Raw genomic sequence first — 16131 nt, 5'->3', positions numbered from 1 at the left:
TATTTGGAGGAATTCATGCGGCCCTCAACTTTAACAAGGTTTCCAGTACCTGTGCTAGCTACACAGCTCCATAACATGATGGGCCCTCCACCAAATTTTATAGTAGGCAGCAAGTTCTTCTTCTGGAATGCTGTGTGTGTGTTTTTTTGCCATGCATAGTGCCTCTGGTTTGACCAAATAATTCTACCTTAGTCTCATTTGTCCACAGTATTTTTTTCCAAAATGTTTCTTGCTTGTCCAGATGCGCTTTTGCATACCTCACGCGACTCTTTTTGTGGTGAGTACTCAGATAAGGCTTTTTGTGCATCACCTTTCCACCGTGTTGTTTCCGGGGCAAAGTGTGCTAGACTGTGGAACGATGTATAATGACACTATCAACAGCCAGATGTTCTTGTTGTTCTGTGGAGGTGGTCTGTTGTTTGTCTGTGATCATTCTAACCAGCCTTTGGCTGTGCCTTTCAAATATTTTTCTTCGCCTACCACATCTTTCCTTCACAATGACTGCTCCTGTGGCCTTCCATTTCCCAACTACATGTTTGAATGGGGAGACAGACAGTCCAAACCTTTGTGATAACTTCTTGTACCCTTCTCCTAATTAATAATGACAAATTATATTAGTTTTTAGGTCAGTAGAGAGTTCGTTAGAGATTCCTATGCTGCCCGTCTCTAAGAGAGAATCAAGGTCAATCACAACTAGCAATTACCTATGTTAAATAACCTTTTTCATGATTGGTTGCATCTGTCTTTGTAGTTTAAGGTCTAATGAGCTAATCAAAGCAATATTGTGCTTCAACCTGTCAGCATTAAATGACTCTACTCAATAATCCTACACTGAGAATTTTGGTCTGATAAACATCCCCTTGTCTACATTTCTCTAGTAAAAAGTGGCACATTTGCTGTGATCTTCTGCTATGAAGACAGAGCAGATTATCATGCAACCTCCGAGGGGTGCCCAAACCATTACATAACACTGTATATCTACAGTTTAAGAAAGCTCATGATAATACAATTATCTTATTTATTTGGTAGTAGGACCTTATTCAAACAATATTTTATATGTTTTAAGGTTACTTACAGCAAGAAAAACTTATGAACACTTGTCGAGCTTTTATTTTGGAAAGCCCAAATCTGAAGGAGTATGCTGAACATAGCACTGAGGATGGGAGCATTCCTGCTTGTGTTTTTGTAAGTAGAATTCAAATCCCTATAGTTTTTGTTTATAATATTGCTGTTCTGTCATCTGTGTTTGCATTTTTATGAAAGAAATACTCTACCAAAAATTATTTTTTTATGTTAATTACCCCATGTGCTTTGTAGTGGTGTCTGAGAAAAAAATTTAGTCTAATGTTTTTATGCAAAATGGAGATTAAGAAGTTTATCACAAAACAAAACTTAATTGTCACCAGTTTTGTACAATGGCATGCAATGTGAAAAGTATCTATGGGGATAAAGAAGAAAAAAATCTCAGGTTATTCGTGTTGTGTAATCCATATGTCTGGTGTCCAGTTCCTAGTTCAAAGCGTGCTAAACAAATGTCTTTTCTGCTGAAATATTGTTAAATAGCTAATTCCTGAATTAGCAGCATGTATATAAACAGGAAACCCAAAGGCCTATGGAACATAGTTTTTGACTTTAACACCTGCTTCTCCACGTCATTCGTTGCTCAAGAGTCCTGTCTTCAGTTCAAGAAGTCTGTCCTTCCAGTCTTTGTTTTTTCTGCATGAGCTGATAATTCAGGAAGTAACTATTTAACAATATTTTTCCAAAAAAAAAAAAAAAAATCATTTTGTACGTATTGAGCCAGTGACTGGGTTAAAAGACATGTGGATTATGCAACAAGAGATTTTTTTAAATTTTTTCTGTGAACATTTTTAATATTGTTTGCCATTGTACAGAACTGATATTGCATGATGCAATGAAAATTCCAACAATTGCATGGTTGCTTGGCCAAGTGAGGATGAATATATTTTTCCACCATAGCAGTACAGCTAACCACATACTTAGAGAAGCAATATTTATTGGACTTGTGGTCACACGATGGAACAGCGCATTGGAAATGCTAGACAGGTTTTTACAGCTTTGCATATAGGGAGAGAGGTTGCTGCTGGTGTGACTGGCATGCACTGCACTTGTCTGCAACACATTCGCTATAGATGCCTAGTTGTTTTTAGTGTAGTGACATGTGATTGTCACATAGGAATATGCTGGGCTGGATGTTAAGCTGTCGCAAGTTAGGGCTACTCTTTCTGCTGATCTGAGAAAAATGGCAATGCATTGATTAAGATCTTCTTAAAGCCTAGGTACAATAATTTAACTCATTTGCTTTCTGGTTGGTGTAGTGTACCGCATTTCCAAAACATGTATCATTTCTCGAAAGTCTTAGTTTTCAACAATGGTGCAGGGTCTGATATTTTTACATATAAAAATTGCTACAGATTCTGTTATTTTTTTGTGCACATGGTTTAATTAAATGGAAGTATGGGGCTAAACATCCTCTCCAGCGCAGAAGGTTTACGCTGTACAGTACTTGTTTGGATGTTGACTGGGGTAATGTTTCTAGGTGACTTTGGGATGATAAATTTCTCAAATTTGTTGTGTTTAAACAGTACAGAACTTCTGAGTGGCATGGTTTACATATTGCTTTGCTTTTATACAGTTGTTCTTTACAAATGCACTGTTTGAATCCATAGTACTGATTTAAATGTTGAAGGCACTGATTTCAGTTGAGGAGGACACACCATTTTTGCTGGGTAGTAAAGTGCTTTTTGTGTAGGTTAACAGGTGTATTAATGACAGCTACTGGACTGGACTCCAAAAAACAAAGATAAGCAAATATCTACATATAACTGAGCATGACAGAGATTCACAAGAACGATCTTTAGACTTATAAGTATCGATATCAAATCGTTTAAACAAAGAATGACCATTAATTGGAAGATCAATATTTTTACCCAGGCTTACTCTCTATTCTGCCTGAAAACCTGAGATTAAAATGTTTTGTCTGCCACTACTACAAAGTACATAGGATTAGTAACATATAAAAAAAATAGCCCACTGGACAAACCACAATGGTGCATGCTGCTTTTGTGGTTAAATATGTCCAGACTGATTTTTTGTTAGGTTCACTATTTTTGCTAGGTAAAACATGGTTTTTGCAAATTGTACTTATTCTTATAATTATTATTTTTATGCTTAACAATTCTTTGTAATTTTCAGTCACTGTTTGGCAAAACTTTGACGGCAATATTAAATGAATACATCATCATAAAAGCAAAAGGTAAGTATTTGATTTTTTTGCATAACATAAAATACTGAAAAACCAAAAGTAATCCAGAATCTAGTGCTACTTACTGTATATCATTAGGAATCTGGGTTCAAATCTTGGTCCAATTACTGTCTATATAGTGTGTGAACATTGTGCCTGTGCTTGTGTGAGTTGGTCTTTTGTATCCAAGAGATATGCTTGGTAATTTTTAATAGAATTAAAAATAAGTTGCAGTACAGTAATGTGCAATTTAAATATTTTCCCCAATTATTTCTACAGATTCAAGTCAGGAAATACAGGTTCCAGTCATCATGGCATCTTTATGGAAAAAGCTGGAGTTTACTCTTAATCAAATTAAGTAAGACCAAAGTTTATTGGAAGCTGTTAGAAAACAGAAAGTGAATTTCATAAATATATACCATGTTAACTCTAAAATTGCTTTAGTATTGTGTCACATGCATAGAGACCATCTGTACACGATACATAGGAGCATCAACTCCAGAGATCCATTAGGCTGCTGCTTTTTAATAAAGTGAAATAAAAGTTGTGATTTGTATAGGTTTTGCTATGTTATGCACTAGCTATTCATTTTTTGGTTATTGTAAATATATTTTTGCTATTTAACTTTTTGAAATTATTGAAGAGTTGTTTGCAGAACCACTTTAGGTTTATGGTAAATGAAATATGATAAATTAAATTATGGGAAATAAAATATATTTTACTAATGTGGAAAACTGATGGGAAATAAATGACTATATGTATTACTGTGTTATTATAGTTTTCATTACTGTTTATAGAATTCAAAAAATAATTCACAAATTTGTAACATTTTGTTTTATAGGAGTATGCAGAACTCGCAAAGTTTCGTGGCTAATCAGAAAAGTAGGTCTTTTTCTGTCCTGAATTATTTATTCACTTTGTCATTTTCTTGCTTTATTAATATATATACAGTTGGGTAAAAAAGTATTTAGTCAGCCACCAATTGTGCAAGTTCTCCCACTTAAAAAGATGAGAGAGGCATGTAATTTTCATCATAGGTATACCTCAACTATGAGAGACAAAATGAGAAAAAAAAATCCAGAAAATCACATTGTCTGATTTTTGCAGAATTTATTTGCAAATTATGGTGGAAAAAAAGTATTTGGACAATAACAAAAGCTCATCTCAATACTTTGTTATATACCCTTTGTTGGCAATGACAGAGGTCAGACGTTTTCTGTAAGTCTTCACAAGGTTTTCACACACTGTTGCTGGTATTTTGGCCCATTCCTCCATGCAGATCTCCTCTAGAGCAGTGATGTTTTGGGGCTGTCGCTGGGCAACACGGACTTTCAACTCCCTCCAAAGATTTTCTGTGGGGTTGAGATCTGGAGACTGGCTAGGCCACTCCAGGACCTTGAAATGCTTCTTACGAAGCCACTCCTTCGTTACCTGGGCGGTGTGTTTGGGATCATTGTCATGCTGAAAGACCCAGCCACGTTTCATCTTCAATGCCCTTGCTGATGGAAGGAGGTTTTCACTTAAAATCTGACGATACATGGCCCCATTCATTTTTTTCTTTACACGGATCAGTCGTACTGGTCCCTTTGCAGAAAAACAGCCCCAAAGCATGATGTTTCCACCCCCATGCTTTACTGTAGGTATGGTGTTCTTTGGATGCAACTCAGCATTCTTTCTCCTCCAAACACAACGAGTAGAGTTTTTTTCATCTGACCATATGACATTCTCCCAATCCTCTTCTGGATCATCCAAATGCTCTCTAGCAAACTTCAGACGGGCCTGCACATGTACTGGCTTAAGCAGGGGGACACGTCTGGCACTGCAGGATTTGAGTCCCTGGCGGCGTAATGTGTTACTGATGGTAGCCTTTGTTACTTTGGTTCCAGCTCTCTGCAGGTCATTCACTAGGTCCCCCCGTGTGGTTCTGGGATTTTTGCTCACCGTTCTTGTGATCATTTTGACCCCACGGGGTGAGATCTTGCGTGGAGCCCCAGATCAAGGGAGATTATCAGTGGTCTTGTATGTCTTCCATTTTCTAATAATTGCTCCCACAGTTGATTTCTTCACACCAAGCTGCTTACCTATTGCAGATTCAGTCTTCCCAGCTTGGTGCAGGTCTACAATTTTGTTTCTGGTGTCCTTTGACAGCTCTTTGGTCTTGGCCATAGTGGAGTTTGGAGTGTGACTGTTTGAGGTTGTGGACAGGTGTCTTTTATATTGATAACGAGTTCAAACAGGTGCCATTAATACAGGTAACAAGTGGAGGACAGAGGAGCCTCTTACAGAAGAAGTTACAGGTCTGTGAGAGCCAGAAGTCTTGCTTGTTTGTAGGTGACCAAATACTTATTTTTCCGCCATAATTTGCAAATAAATTCTTTAAAAATCAGATAATGTAATTTTCTGGATTTTTTTTACTCATTTTGTCTCTCATAGTTGAGGTATACCTATGATGAAAATTACAGGCCTCTCTCATCTTTTTAAGTGGGAGAACTTGCACAATTGGTGGCTGACTAAATACTTTTTTGCCCCACTGTGTGTATGTGTATGTATATATATATATATATATATATATATATATATATATATATATATACAGTAATCCCTCCTCCATCGCGGGGGTTGCGTTCCAGAGCCACCCGCGAAATAAGAAAATCCGCGAAGTAGAAACCATATGTTTATATGGTTATTTTTATATTGTCATGCTTGGGTCACAGATTTGCGCAGAAACACAGGAGGTTGTAGAGAGACAGGAACGTTATTCAAACACTGCAAACAAACATTTGTCTCTTTTTCAAAAGTTTAAACTGTGCTCCATGACAAGACAGAGATGACAGTTCTGTCTCACAATTAAAAGAATGCAAACATATCTTCCTCTTCAAAGGAGTGTGCGTCAGGAGCAGAGACTGTCATAAAGACAGAGAAAGCAAACAAATCAATAGGGCTGTTTGGCTTTTAAGTATGCGAAGCACCGCCGGTACAAAGCTGTTGAAGGCGGCAGCTCACACCCCCTCCGTCAGGAGCAGGGAGAGAGACAGAGAAAAACAAACATGCAAAAATCAATACGTGCCCTTCGAGCTTTTAAGTATGCGAAGCACCGTGCAGCATGTCGCTTCACTAAGCAGCTGCACAGAAGGTAGCAACGTGAAGATAATCTTTCAGCATTTTTAGACGAGCATCCGTATTGTCTAGGTGTGCGAACAGCCCCCCTGCTCACACCCCCTACGTCAGGATCAGAGAAAGCGCAAGAGAGAGAGAGCAAAAGTAAGTTGGGTAGCTTCTCAGCCATCTGCCAATAGCGTCCCTTGTATGAAATCAACTGGGCAAACCAACTGAGGAAGCATGTACCAGAAATTAAAAGACCCATTGTCCTCAAAAATCCGCGAACCAGCAAAAAATCCGCGATATATATTTAAATATGCTTACATATAAAATCCGCGATAGAGTGAAGCCGCGAAAGGCGAAGCGCGATATAGCGAGGGATCACTGTATATATACTAGTCATTTAGCCCGCTACAATAATGGGCGCTAGAACAATAGTGCATAAACATTAGTAGGAACAGTCCATATTAAATGGCAAGGGACTTTGACCTCATTCTTTTTGTTGGTCGTATTTTTCTTTCTTTCAGCCTTTCTTTTGTTGATGTTTACTTGCTGAGCTGACCGTTCTTCGTGGGCTGCCGCCGTGTATTGTGTGTCTTTAATTTTCTGTGACAGTAATACTGTCTTGTATGGCTCTATTCAATAAGGGCACGCACAAAAAGGCGAGCTTCAAAAGGGCGACCTCAATTGAGCACGGCGAATAAAGGCGTTCGTAGATAATTTAGTTCAAATGGCTCTGGAATATGTGAAGAGCAACAGGTGCAGATCTTTATTTACGCACGCCTTTATTCGTTGCGCCCAATTGAGGTCGTCCTTTTGACGCAGTAAACTCCCAGAGATGCTAAATAAAAAAAAAAAAAGAAATGTTTAGGTTGCCACAAATGGAAAAGTAATGTAATTATCATACTTGTACGAAAAGGTTATTTTTTTATTACAGGGAACAAGTAATGGGTTACATCTACTATTCTACATCAGTAGAAGTTAATTAAGCTTTGAAAGAAAGTTGATGCAGAAATTCATAAGGGTGTCCCAACTTTTGTTGATTACTTACTAAACCAATGTCTTTGTAAAAGCAGTGTTGGAACTAGTTTCATAGAGCCAACCATGAGTGAATTTCGCTCTCTGTTGTTCAGTTATGAAGATAAGTATAGAAGCTGATGTAAGTATGAAAGATTTGGCAGCTATGTTATTGAAAACAAACTGTTTGGCTTCAACCTGTATATTGCTATCATAATGGCGAGAAGACTGACTAACCATTAAAATCCTTTAAAGCCAGTACAGTACAGTAGAAAGCATTTAGAGAAGGCCCCACATGATAGTTAAAACTATTGTTTTATTCAGAAAAGCATGAAGAAAAGCTAGAAGTACATTGACAAAATAAAATTAACTAGCAAAGATATCACAGTATACATGAATCAAATGGTGGTAGTAGTATCAAATGAACTACACCACCCGACACTGTATATACAGCATGCAACAAAATGCTCAAAGAGCAAATTCACTATGTTCAAAGCAACTGTCCATTTTGAAAGAGGAATGGATATAAATCTATAGAACAGGTGGAAAAACTGAAGAAAGCCACATAGTACAACTTATTAAGGACAGCCTACTGAAGAAAGTATGAACAAAGAGTTAAATCTGGTGTTGCTTCTGTGGAGTTATGGGATGTAACATAATTAGGACACTCCCTCTATTGTTTTATCTTTATTTTGATACCACTTTGTTGTTTTCATCTTTTAAAAAAACTAAATGTCTACAATATGTATTCTAATGATCTTAAGCCATGTTAAGTTCACAGAAATGCCAGAAAAGGAATTAGCAGGCATTTTGCTTACATTTTTTTTCTCTCCCTTGCTTTCACTGAGTGGACATTCCAAGTTTGTGAATCACTGTACTAATTCATTTAATTTATTTGGATCAGCAGACATCTTATATTATGAAGCTGTTGTAGAGCTAAAAGATTAGTTTGCTGCAGAGTAAATAGCTAGATGCCCTATGTAGCATTTTTAATTCTAGCCACTTACTTAATTATGCTTAATAATATATACTGCATGATTAATGCACCTTCCAGCTATCCACATATCAGATACAGGTAATGAAGCAATAATGTTTTTTCCCTTCTTTGTGTACCATGTAGGAAGTGTTGATAGTGAAAGCGTAAGTGTAATAATGTGATTTCTTAACATGGAAATTTTTAAAAGTATTGCAGCAGTGTTGCAGTATTACTGTTGTCTGAAAGAATTGTTAACATGAGTTATTTTGTATGTTGGTGGTTAACTATAAAGAAGTGACACATTTTTATAAGCAAAGTCCATTAGCATTTATCTCATTCTCCCACTGAAACTTCTTGGCAAATGTTATGAAATTATACAAAATGCATTTATTTGTACCTTATTTGTGAATGGTAGTGACTACGCTTTTCATTTAACATGATTTTTCTGAATATGTTTTTATTTGTTTAGTTCGAACAAGGAATGCTATAGCTGAAATGAGGAGACAGCAGGTGCGATCTTCCTCTCAGCCTACACAGTGTCCTATGGTAATTTTGGGGTCTTCAGATCTTGGGCAGAATGCAACTACATCACTGTCATCTTCATCAAGAATACTTGGAAATTCATCTCTGGTGACATATGGCTCTCCTGTGTCCCAAACAGTCAACTATGATAGAAATCAGGCTATTAATCAGGACCATGGCAGACCTGTGGCAAATATTAATAGTAAGTGTAAATGTAACAGTTTATGAAATATGTAAGTTTCAAACTTCATTCTAGTTGTGAGGAGATGTTATTTAATCCTTTAAAATTTATTTTTGATTCCTGCGAAAACGCATCTTAACTTATGATTCGATTTTAACATAAGTCATAACAACAGACAAAGACAACATAATTAAGCAAATAGTAAACATACAATTGTACTTTTAATAAGTATTGAATGTATTATGTAACACCCAAGTAAATAAAATTGTATTCTTTGCCACAGAAATTTAATTAAGCACAACATGGCCATTGTTCAAATGTTTTCTCATAATTATTATATAAGGGCATGTTTTCCTGTGGATTTATTTTATTTTTATTCTCTGTGATTTCAGTATGGAATGCAAAATCATGATTTAAATTTGCCCACTGTTTAATTCTAAGTGGCCTCACATTGATGGATAAGTTTGGTATTTTTCAAGTCAGTTATTTCTTCACAAACAAGATATATATGTATTTTTCATCCAAAATTCTGTTCTAAACTTAATTGCTTTCTACAAATTTAAAAAATGTCTTGCCCGCACTGACACTTTACATTGTTGGGTATGAGGCACAGAAGAAAAGCTTTAAAACCTACCAGATATGCCAATGTTTCAAGTCAAGATAGTTGTTGAGTATTGGTCAACATCTTGCAATTACACACACACTGTAACTGTAGTTTATACATGTAATGTTGCAAATATATATAACGAAATAACTTTGACTTGAAAAATACCTAACTTATCCTTTAAAGTAGATATTAAGATTAAAGCATATTATTTCAGAGACTTTATTATGAAAAGAAAACAAAAAAAGTAGTGAGAGTACTGGATTAGTTCAAATACTAAACATATGCTGACTTAGGGATGTAACAATAACAGATATTTCCTACCAAGTCAATAACCAAAAAGAAATAACAGTACTAGTGTTTTTACAGTATTGTTAATACAGAGAAAACTTGGTGCTGCACTTGTATGTGCCTACAAGTTAACACATTACTCTGGAAGGCGCACTAATAGATGAAAAAAACATTATACAAAACCATATATGAAAATGGCTCACAGCGTTAATGATACAGCCCTGAATCAACAAATGTTGAAAAGAAAAACAGCAGAAGTCATGTCTGGAAATGCTTTCTATTTGAGGCAGGAGAATTCCAGTGTGACTGCAGGAATCATGTTTATTATTATACTAGTCATTTAGCCCGTTACAATAACGGGCGCTAGAACAGTAGTGCATAAACATTAGTAGGTACAGTCTATATTAAATGGCAAGGGACTTTGACCTCATTCTTTTTGTTGGTCGTATTTTTCTTTCTTTCAGCCTTTCTTTTGTTGATGTTTACTTGCTGAGCTGACCGTTCTTTGTGGGCTGCCGCCGTGTATTGTGTGTCTTTAATTTTCTGTGACAGTAATACTGTCTTGTACGGCTCTATTCAATAAGGGCGCGCACAAAAAGGCAAGCTTCAAAAGGGCGAGCTCAATTGAGCGCGGCGAATAAGGGCTCGCCTTTTTGTGCGCACCCTTATTGAAGGATACCGTATTGTACGTACGCTGGCTTGTACGTCCGTAATATACCTTTAATTTTCTCTGGCGGTAATACAGGCGTGCGCGTCGGTAATATGCCTTTAATCTCCTCTGACAGTAATACTGGCTGTATTGTGTACCTTTAATTTCCTCTCGCAGTAATACTGGTTTGTATTTCCGTAAAACGCCTCTAACTTTCTCTGACAGTAATATCGCTCGTCGCACCGTGCCCCGCACATGCGCACTTCATCAGAAGACACCCACACACGGACACCTGGACACACATAGGGATTTTATATATATAGATAAAGCAAACACATAAGCTTTGTTTATTACCACTTTTAACCCATTACAGAGATCATAAATAGATTCATGCATGGCTTGAGAGCACAGTGATGTGTCTGATCAGATGTGAGTTCTGTTGTTTACCTTGTGACACAAATTTATAAGAGGAGGCAAAATGATTGTCAAATGAATCAATTTTTAATATGGTGTCCTACACAGTTCTTAAAAATAAACGTAAGCTTCACTTTTATTCTGTGATTTCAACCAGCACATGTACACTATACCCATTTTAGCATCCATTCATCTTCTAACCAGTTTATGCAGGTCAGGGTCATTTGAAGCTAAATTAATGCTCATTAGTATAACCCATAAAATGTGACAAATGTAGTGAGAGTACACATTATATGTTTAAAAGGGACATTGGAGAATGCAGTGCAATCAGCCAGTTAAGCTGCAGGTAATGTCAGTCCTGTGAATATGCTAATTCTGGATTAATACACAGCAAAGGAATGACTAGTATTATCAGTTGTCTGTTTTCTCCACAATTATTTTCAAAAATGAGTAAATAAGTTTCATGAAAAATTCACCTTTTGGTGTATTACTTTAATGTAACGCTGAAAAAAATAAGAGAAATCCAGCCTTTAACTGAAAAAATATTTCCTCATGAAGAAATAATTGTTTTTAACAAAAACCACATACTGTATGTCATGATTGTTGGCACCTCTAGAAATTCTTATGAACAGTGTATAACTGAAGCATTTTTTTCCACCTATATGTTACCTATATGATCAAAGTGTGTAGGAACTTTCAAGTAATCATCCATAATGTCCTGTTTCATTGGGGTATACTGTACATATGAGGCGCAGAGGCCTCATAAGTATTTTATTACTTAATTATTTTCCCTATGTTCTTTTTGTTAATAATTTCTATTTAAAAAGTAATTGAATTTGCTTTGGTCTGATCATTGCTGCAGTTTACTACAGAATATTATGTTGTGAGGTCATTGAATCAATCCTCCACTTTTACCTCTTGCAGTGTACTTGCTGTCTTCTCTGATGTATGTCTTTTAATAATGGTCACATAGCACAGGGGTGTCAAACTCTAGGTCTGGTGGGCCACAGTGGCTGCAGCTTTTCATTCTAACCCTTTTCCTAATTAGTGATAAGTTTTCACTGCTAATTAACTCCTTTTCCCTTCATTTTAATAGCCCTGTTTTTAAGGATTCAGTCCTCTGAATTGATTCATTTCTTCATTAAACTAGGGGGCTCCGCCCCCTGCTCGCTTCGCTCGCCAACCCCTGGTGTTGTGAATTTACAAAGAGTGTGATGTATGAATGAGATATAGCATAGTGTGAAGGTGTAGATGACGCATATAGGAAGTAAATAAAGTTGTCCATGTCCAAAAACGGGCTCAGAGAGGTAGATGCTAACTTTGTGTATGGTTTGTCCTTGTGATTTGTTGATGGTTATGGTCAAGGCAGGTCTAATGGGGAACTGTCGCCGTTTAAGTGTAAAAGGTAATTTCAGGTCAGAAGTTGTAAGGTAATTGTAGGAATTAGAACAGTATTGTTAGCATGTGATTCTGTAAGAAGTTTTGCTTTAATAACATTGTGTGGCATGGTGCTGATGACTAAACGTGTACCATTGCATAAACCCTGTTTAGTGTTAAGGTTTCTTAATAGCATGATTATTGTTCCAGGAAGTAATGAAATGACCTGGTTATTAATGAGATCAACATTAATATTTTTTGGACATAATATAGTTCGTTGTGTTAAAAGGGGTATTTGGTGTAATGAGATTGTTGTTCCAAATATCTCCGTAACTCTTTTGAAAGCAATGCTAATTGTCTGCGTATTTTAAGGTGGATTGAAGAATAGCCGAGCGCATGGCATGTGGAACAATAGCTAAGCACTGTGTAAAATCTCCTCCTAATAAAAGTATCTTTCTTCCAAAGGGAATATTATTATTCATCAACGTTTGTAGAAGTTTATGAATGGTGTTGAGTAAGTGACTGGATGCCATTAGATGCAAAAGCAAATGAACTATTGTAGGATCTAATGCAGTTCATAAAGTTTTTACTTTCAGGTACTGCGTTAGTTAGAAGCTTCTGTAGATATGCAGGATATGAATGTAAAGGAGGCAGTCAAATTTGACCCTTCTGACAATAACGTGTAAATTCATTACTTGTATTGACAGTTGTTTGTTTAGGGAAGTTAAGTGAATGACAATGATTGCAAATGACATCCATTAACCCCAATGAATTTTCATGAATAGTGGACTCATTATTGAACGCGTTGTGAGCTAACTGGCGCAATCGTTTAGCAGGTGTCTGTCGTTGATGTCCTTGTCGTGTATGTTTTGTCTGTGCGGTTTGAGAGGCACGTCGTTGTATGTGCAGGAATTGGGACGTGCTATTCTGGAGCTGTAATCGATTTGCCTGTGCTGTGTGAGAAGCCCGTTGCAGTTTACGGCATTAATTGTTTGTATTGAGCCTTGCCCGTTTTTGTATGTCGGTTAGTCGTCCGACATGTATTTTTTTTTTCATGCGGGTTCGTGTGTTTGGTCCCGTCACTCGAGCCGTATCGTTTTGTACCCGTGAGCGTGAATTCATGACTTGTTTGTTCTTCAGCGTTAGAAATATGGATAAGTAATAAGGAGGATCGTACTGTTAATATGGAGCCTTTTCTGTGGTTGAACGGTTAATAGTGCATCAGTGTAATGAGATCGACTTATGCTGCATAATATGAATGTGTGCAGATGATGTATATTTAATACGGACAGTTCGTTCAGTAATGGGGCTTTGTGTCTCATTTCTTATTTATGTTAGTTTGGTCGTGGGTCCGAGCTGTGCGACTCCAGGAAGTAATGAAATGACCTGGTTATTAATGTGATCCACATTAATATTTTTTGGACAGAATATAGTTCGTTGTGTTAAAAGGGGTATTTGGTGTAATGAGATTGTTGTTCCAAATATCTCCGTAACTCTTTTGAAAGCAATGCCAATTGTCTGCGTATTTTAAGGTGGACTGAAGAATAGCCGAACGCATGACATGTGAAACAATAGCTAAGCACTGTGTCAAATCTCCTCCTAATAAAAGTACCTTTCCTCCAAAGGGAATATTATTAATCATCCACGTTTGTAGAAGTTTATCAATGGTGTTGAGTAAGTGAGTGGATGCCATTAGATGCAAAAGCAAATGAACTATTGTAGGATGTAATGCAGTTCATAAAGTTTTTACTTTCAGGTACTTCGTCAGTTAGAAGCTTTTGTAGATATGCAGGATATGAATGTAAAGGAGGCAGTCAAATTTGACCCTTTTGACAATAACGTGTAAATTCATTACTTGTATTGCCAGTTGTTTCTTCAGGGAAGTTAAGTGAATGACAATGATTGCAAATGACATTCATTAATACCAATGAATTTTCATGAATAGTGGACTCATTATTGAACGCGTTGTCAGCTAAGTGGCGCAATCGTTTAGCAGGTGTCTAAATATGTATAAGTAATAAGGAGGATCGCACTCACTGTTAATATGGAGTCTTTTCTGTGGTTGAACGGTTAATAGTGCATCAGTGTAATGAGATCGACCTATGCTGCATAATTTGAATGTGTTCAGATGACGTATATTTAATACGGACGTTTCGTTTAGTAATGGTGATTTGTGTCTCATTTCTTATTTATGTTAGTGTGGTCGTGGGTCCGAATCCTGCTTTTTGTGTATGTGTCGTGTGCTATGTCTGTAGTCTGTCCCGTTTTGTGTCCAATGGGTTTGTGTGGCGCTCGCGTCTGACTTTTTTTTTTTTTGTGCTAGGGGGCGTTGCCTCATTTGTGTGTCGTGGGTCTCAATTCTCTTCTTTGTGTATGTTCCGTTTCGCGTCTGACTCCTTTTTTCTGTATCCTATGGGTGCCTCATTTCTTATTTTACGTTGCTTTGCATCCGGTTTCCGTTGCTTGGAAGGGGGGCATATGACATTCATTAATACCAATGAATTTTCATGAATAGTGGACTCATTATTGAACGCGTTGTCAGCTAAGTGGCGCAATCGTTTAGCAGGTATCTAAATATGTATAAGTAATAAGGAGGATCGCACTCACTGTTAATATGGAGCCTTTTCTGTGGTTGAACGGTTAATAGTGCATCAGTGTAATGAGATCGACCTATGCTGCATAATTTGAATGTGTTCAGATGACGTATATTTAATACGGACGTTTCGTTTAGTAATGGTGCTTTGTGTCTCATTTCTTATTTATGTTAGTGTGGTCGTGGGTCCGAATCCTGCTTTTTGTGTATGTTTCGTGTGCTATGTCCGTAGTCTGTCCCGTTTTGTGTCCAATGGGTTTGTGTGGCGCTCGCGTCTGACTTTTTTTTTTTTTTTTGTGCTAGGGGGCGTTGCCTCATTTGTGTGTCGTGGGTCTCAATTCTCTTCTTTGTGTATGTTCCGTTTCGCGTCTGACTCCTTTTTTCTGTGTGCTATGGGCGCCTCATTTCTTATTTTACGTTGCTTTGCATCCGGTTTCCGTTGCTTGGAAGGGGGGTTTTGTGGGTGCGCTTGCGCTGTACGTCTTTTGCGGCTACGGCCCATGGCCGGATGTCCTTGCGTCCATCCGGTTTACCATTCTCGGTTAGTAATATGGATGACAGCCAAACAGAAATTGAATGTGAAACGAGCCAACAGATGGCCAGCTAAATTGGGATTTCAAACTCCAACCAATCTCTTAATGAGAAGCTGATTCTTACTGTTAATTAATCCCGCTATTTAATTCGATGGCTTGTTGCTGCTCTCATTCTGCCACAGCAGACGTTTCCAAAACTGTTGATTTTTCTGTTTTTTTTTTTTTTTTTTTCCCCCAAGAACACCATCAAAATGTTTTGGTGACCTGATAGATCAGCTTTACCAAGACCATCCATCCATCCATTTTCCAACCCGCTGAATCCGAACACAGGGTCACGGGGGGTCTGCTGGAGCCAATCCCAGCCAACACAGGGCACAAGGCAGGAACCAATTCTGGGCAGGGTGCCAACCCACCGCAGGACACGCACACACTAAGGCCAATTTAGAATCGCCAATCCACCTAACCTGCATGTCTTTGGACTGTGGGAGGAAACCGGAGTGCCCGGAGGAAACCCACGCAAACACAGGGAGAACATACAAACTCCACGCAGGGAGGACCCGGGAAGCGAACCCGGGTCTCCTAACTGCGAGGCAGCAGCGCTACCACTGTG

At 37.6% G+C, this 16131-nt stretch overlaps 1 protein-coding gene across 2 annotated transcripts in view; it reads left to right on the top strand.

The window, feature by feature from the left end:
* Window positions 1-16131, top strand: part of npat (nuclear protein, ataxia-telangiectasia locus) — a 54880-nt gene that overhangs the window by 3506 nt on the left and 35243 nt on the right. For both annotated transcript variants that reach the window (XM_028800177.2, XM_028800176.2), the window contains exons 2-6: window positions 1067-1185; window positions 3217-3277; window positions 3545-3623; window positions 4107-4147; window positions 8827-9081. In XM_028800177.2, the coding sequence (XP_028656010.2) occupies window positions 1067-1185; window positions 3217-3277; window positions 3545-3623; window positions 4107-4147; window positions 8827-9081 (555 nt within the window). The remainder of the gene's footprint in view (window positions 1-1066; window positions 1186-3216; window positions 3278-3544; window positions 3624-4106; window positions 4148-8826; window positions 9082-16131) is intronic.

Source organism: Erpetoichthys calabaricus, chromosome 4 (assembly GCF_900747795.2).
Source record: "Erpetoichthys calabaricus chromosome 4, fErpCal1.3, whole genome shotgun sequence".
Lineage (NCBI taxonomy): Eukaryota > Metazoa > Chordata > Cladistia > Polypteriformes > Polypteridae > Erpetoichthys > Erpetoichthys calabaricus.
The sequence above is the reverse complement of the archived record's forward strand: the minus strand, read 5'-3'. Positions and strand labels throughout refer to the sequence as shown.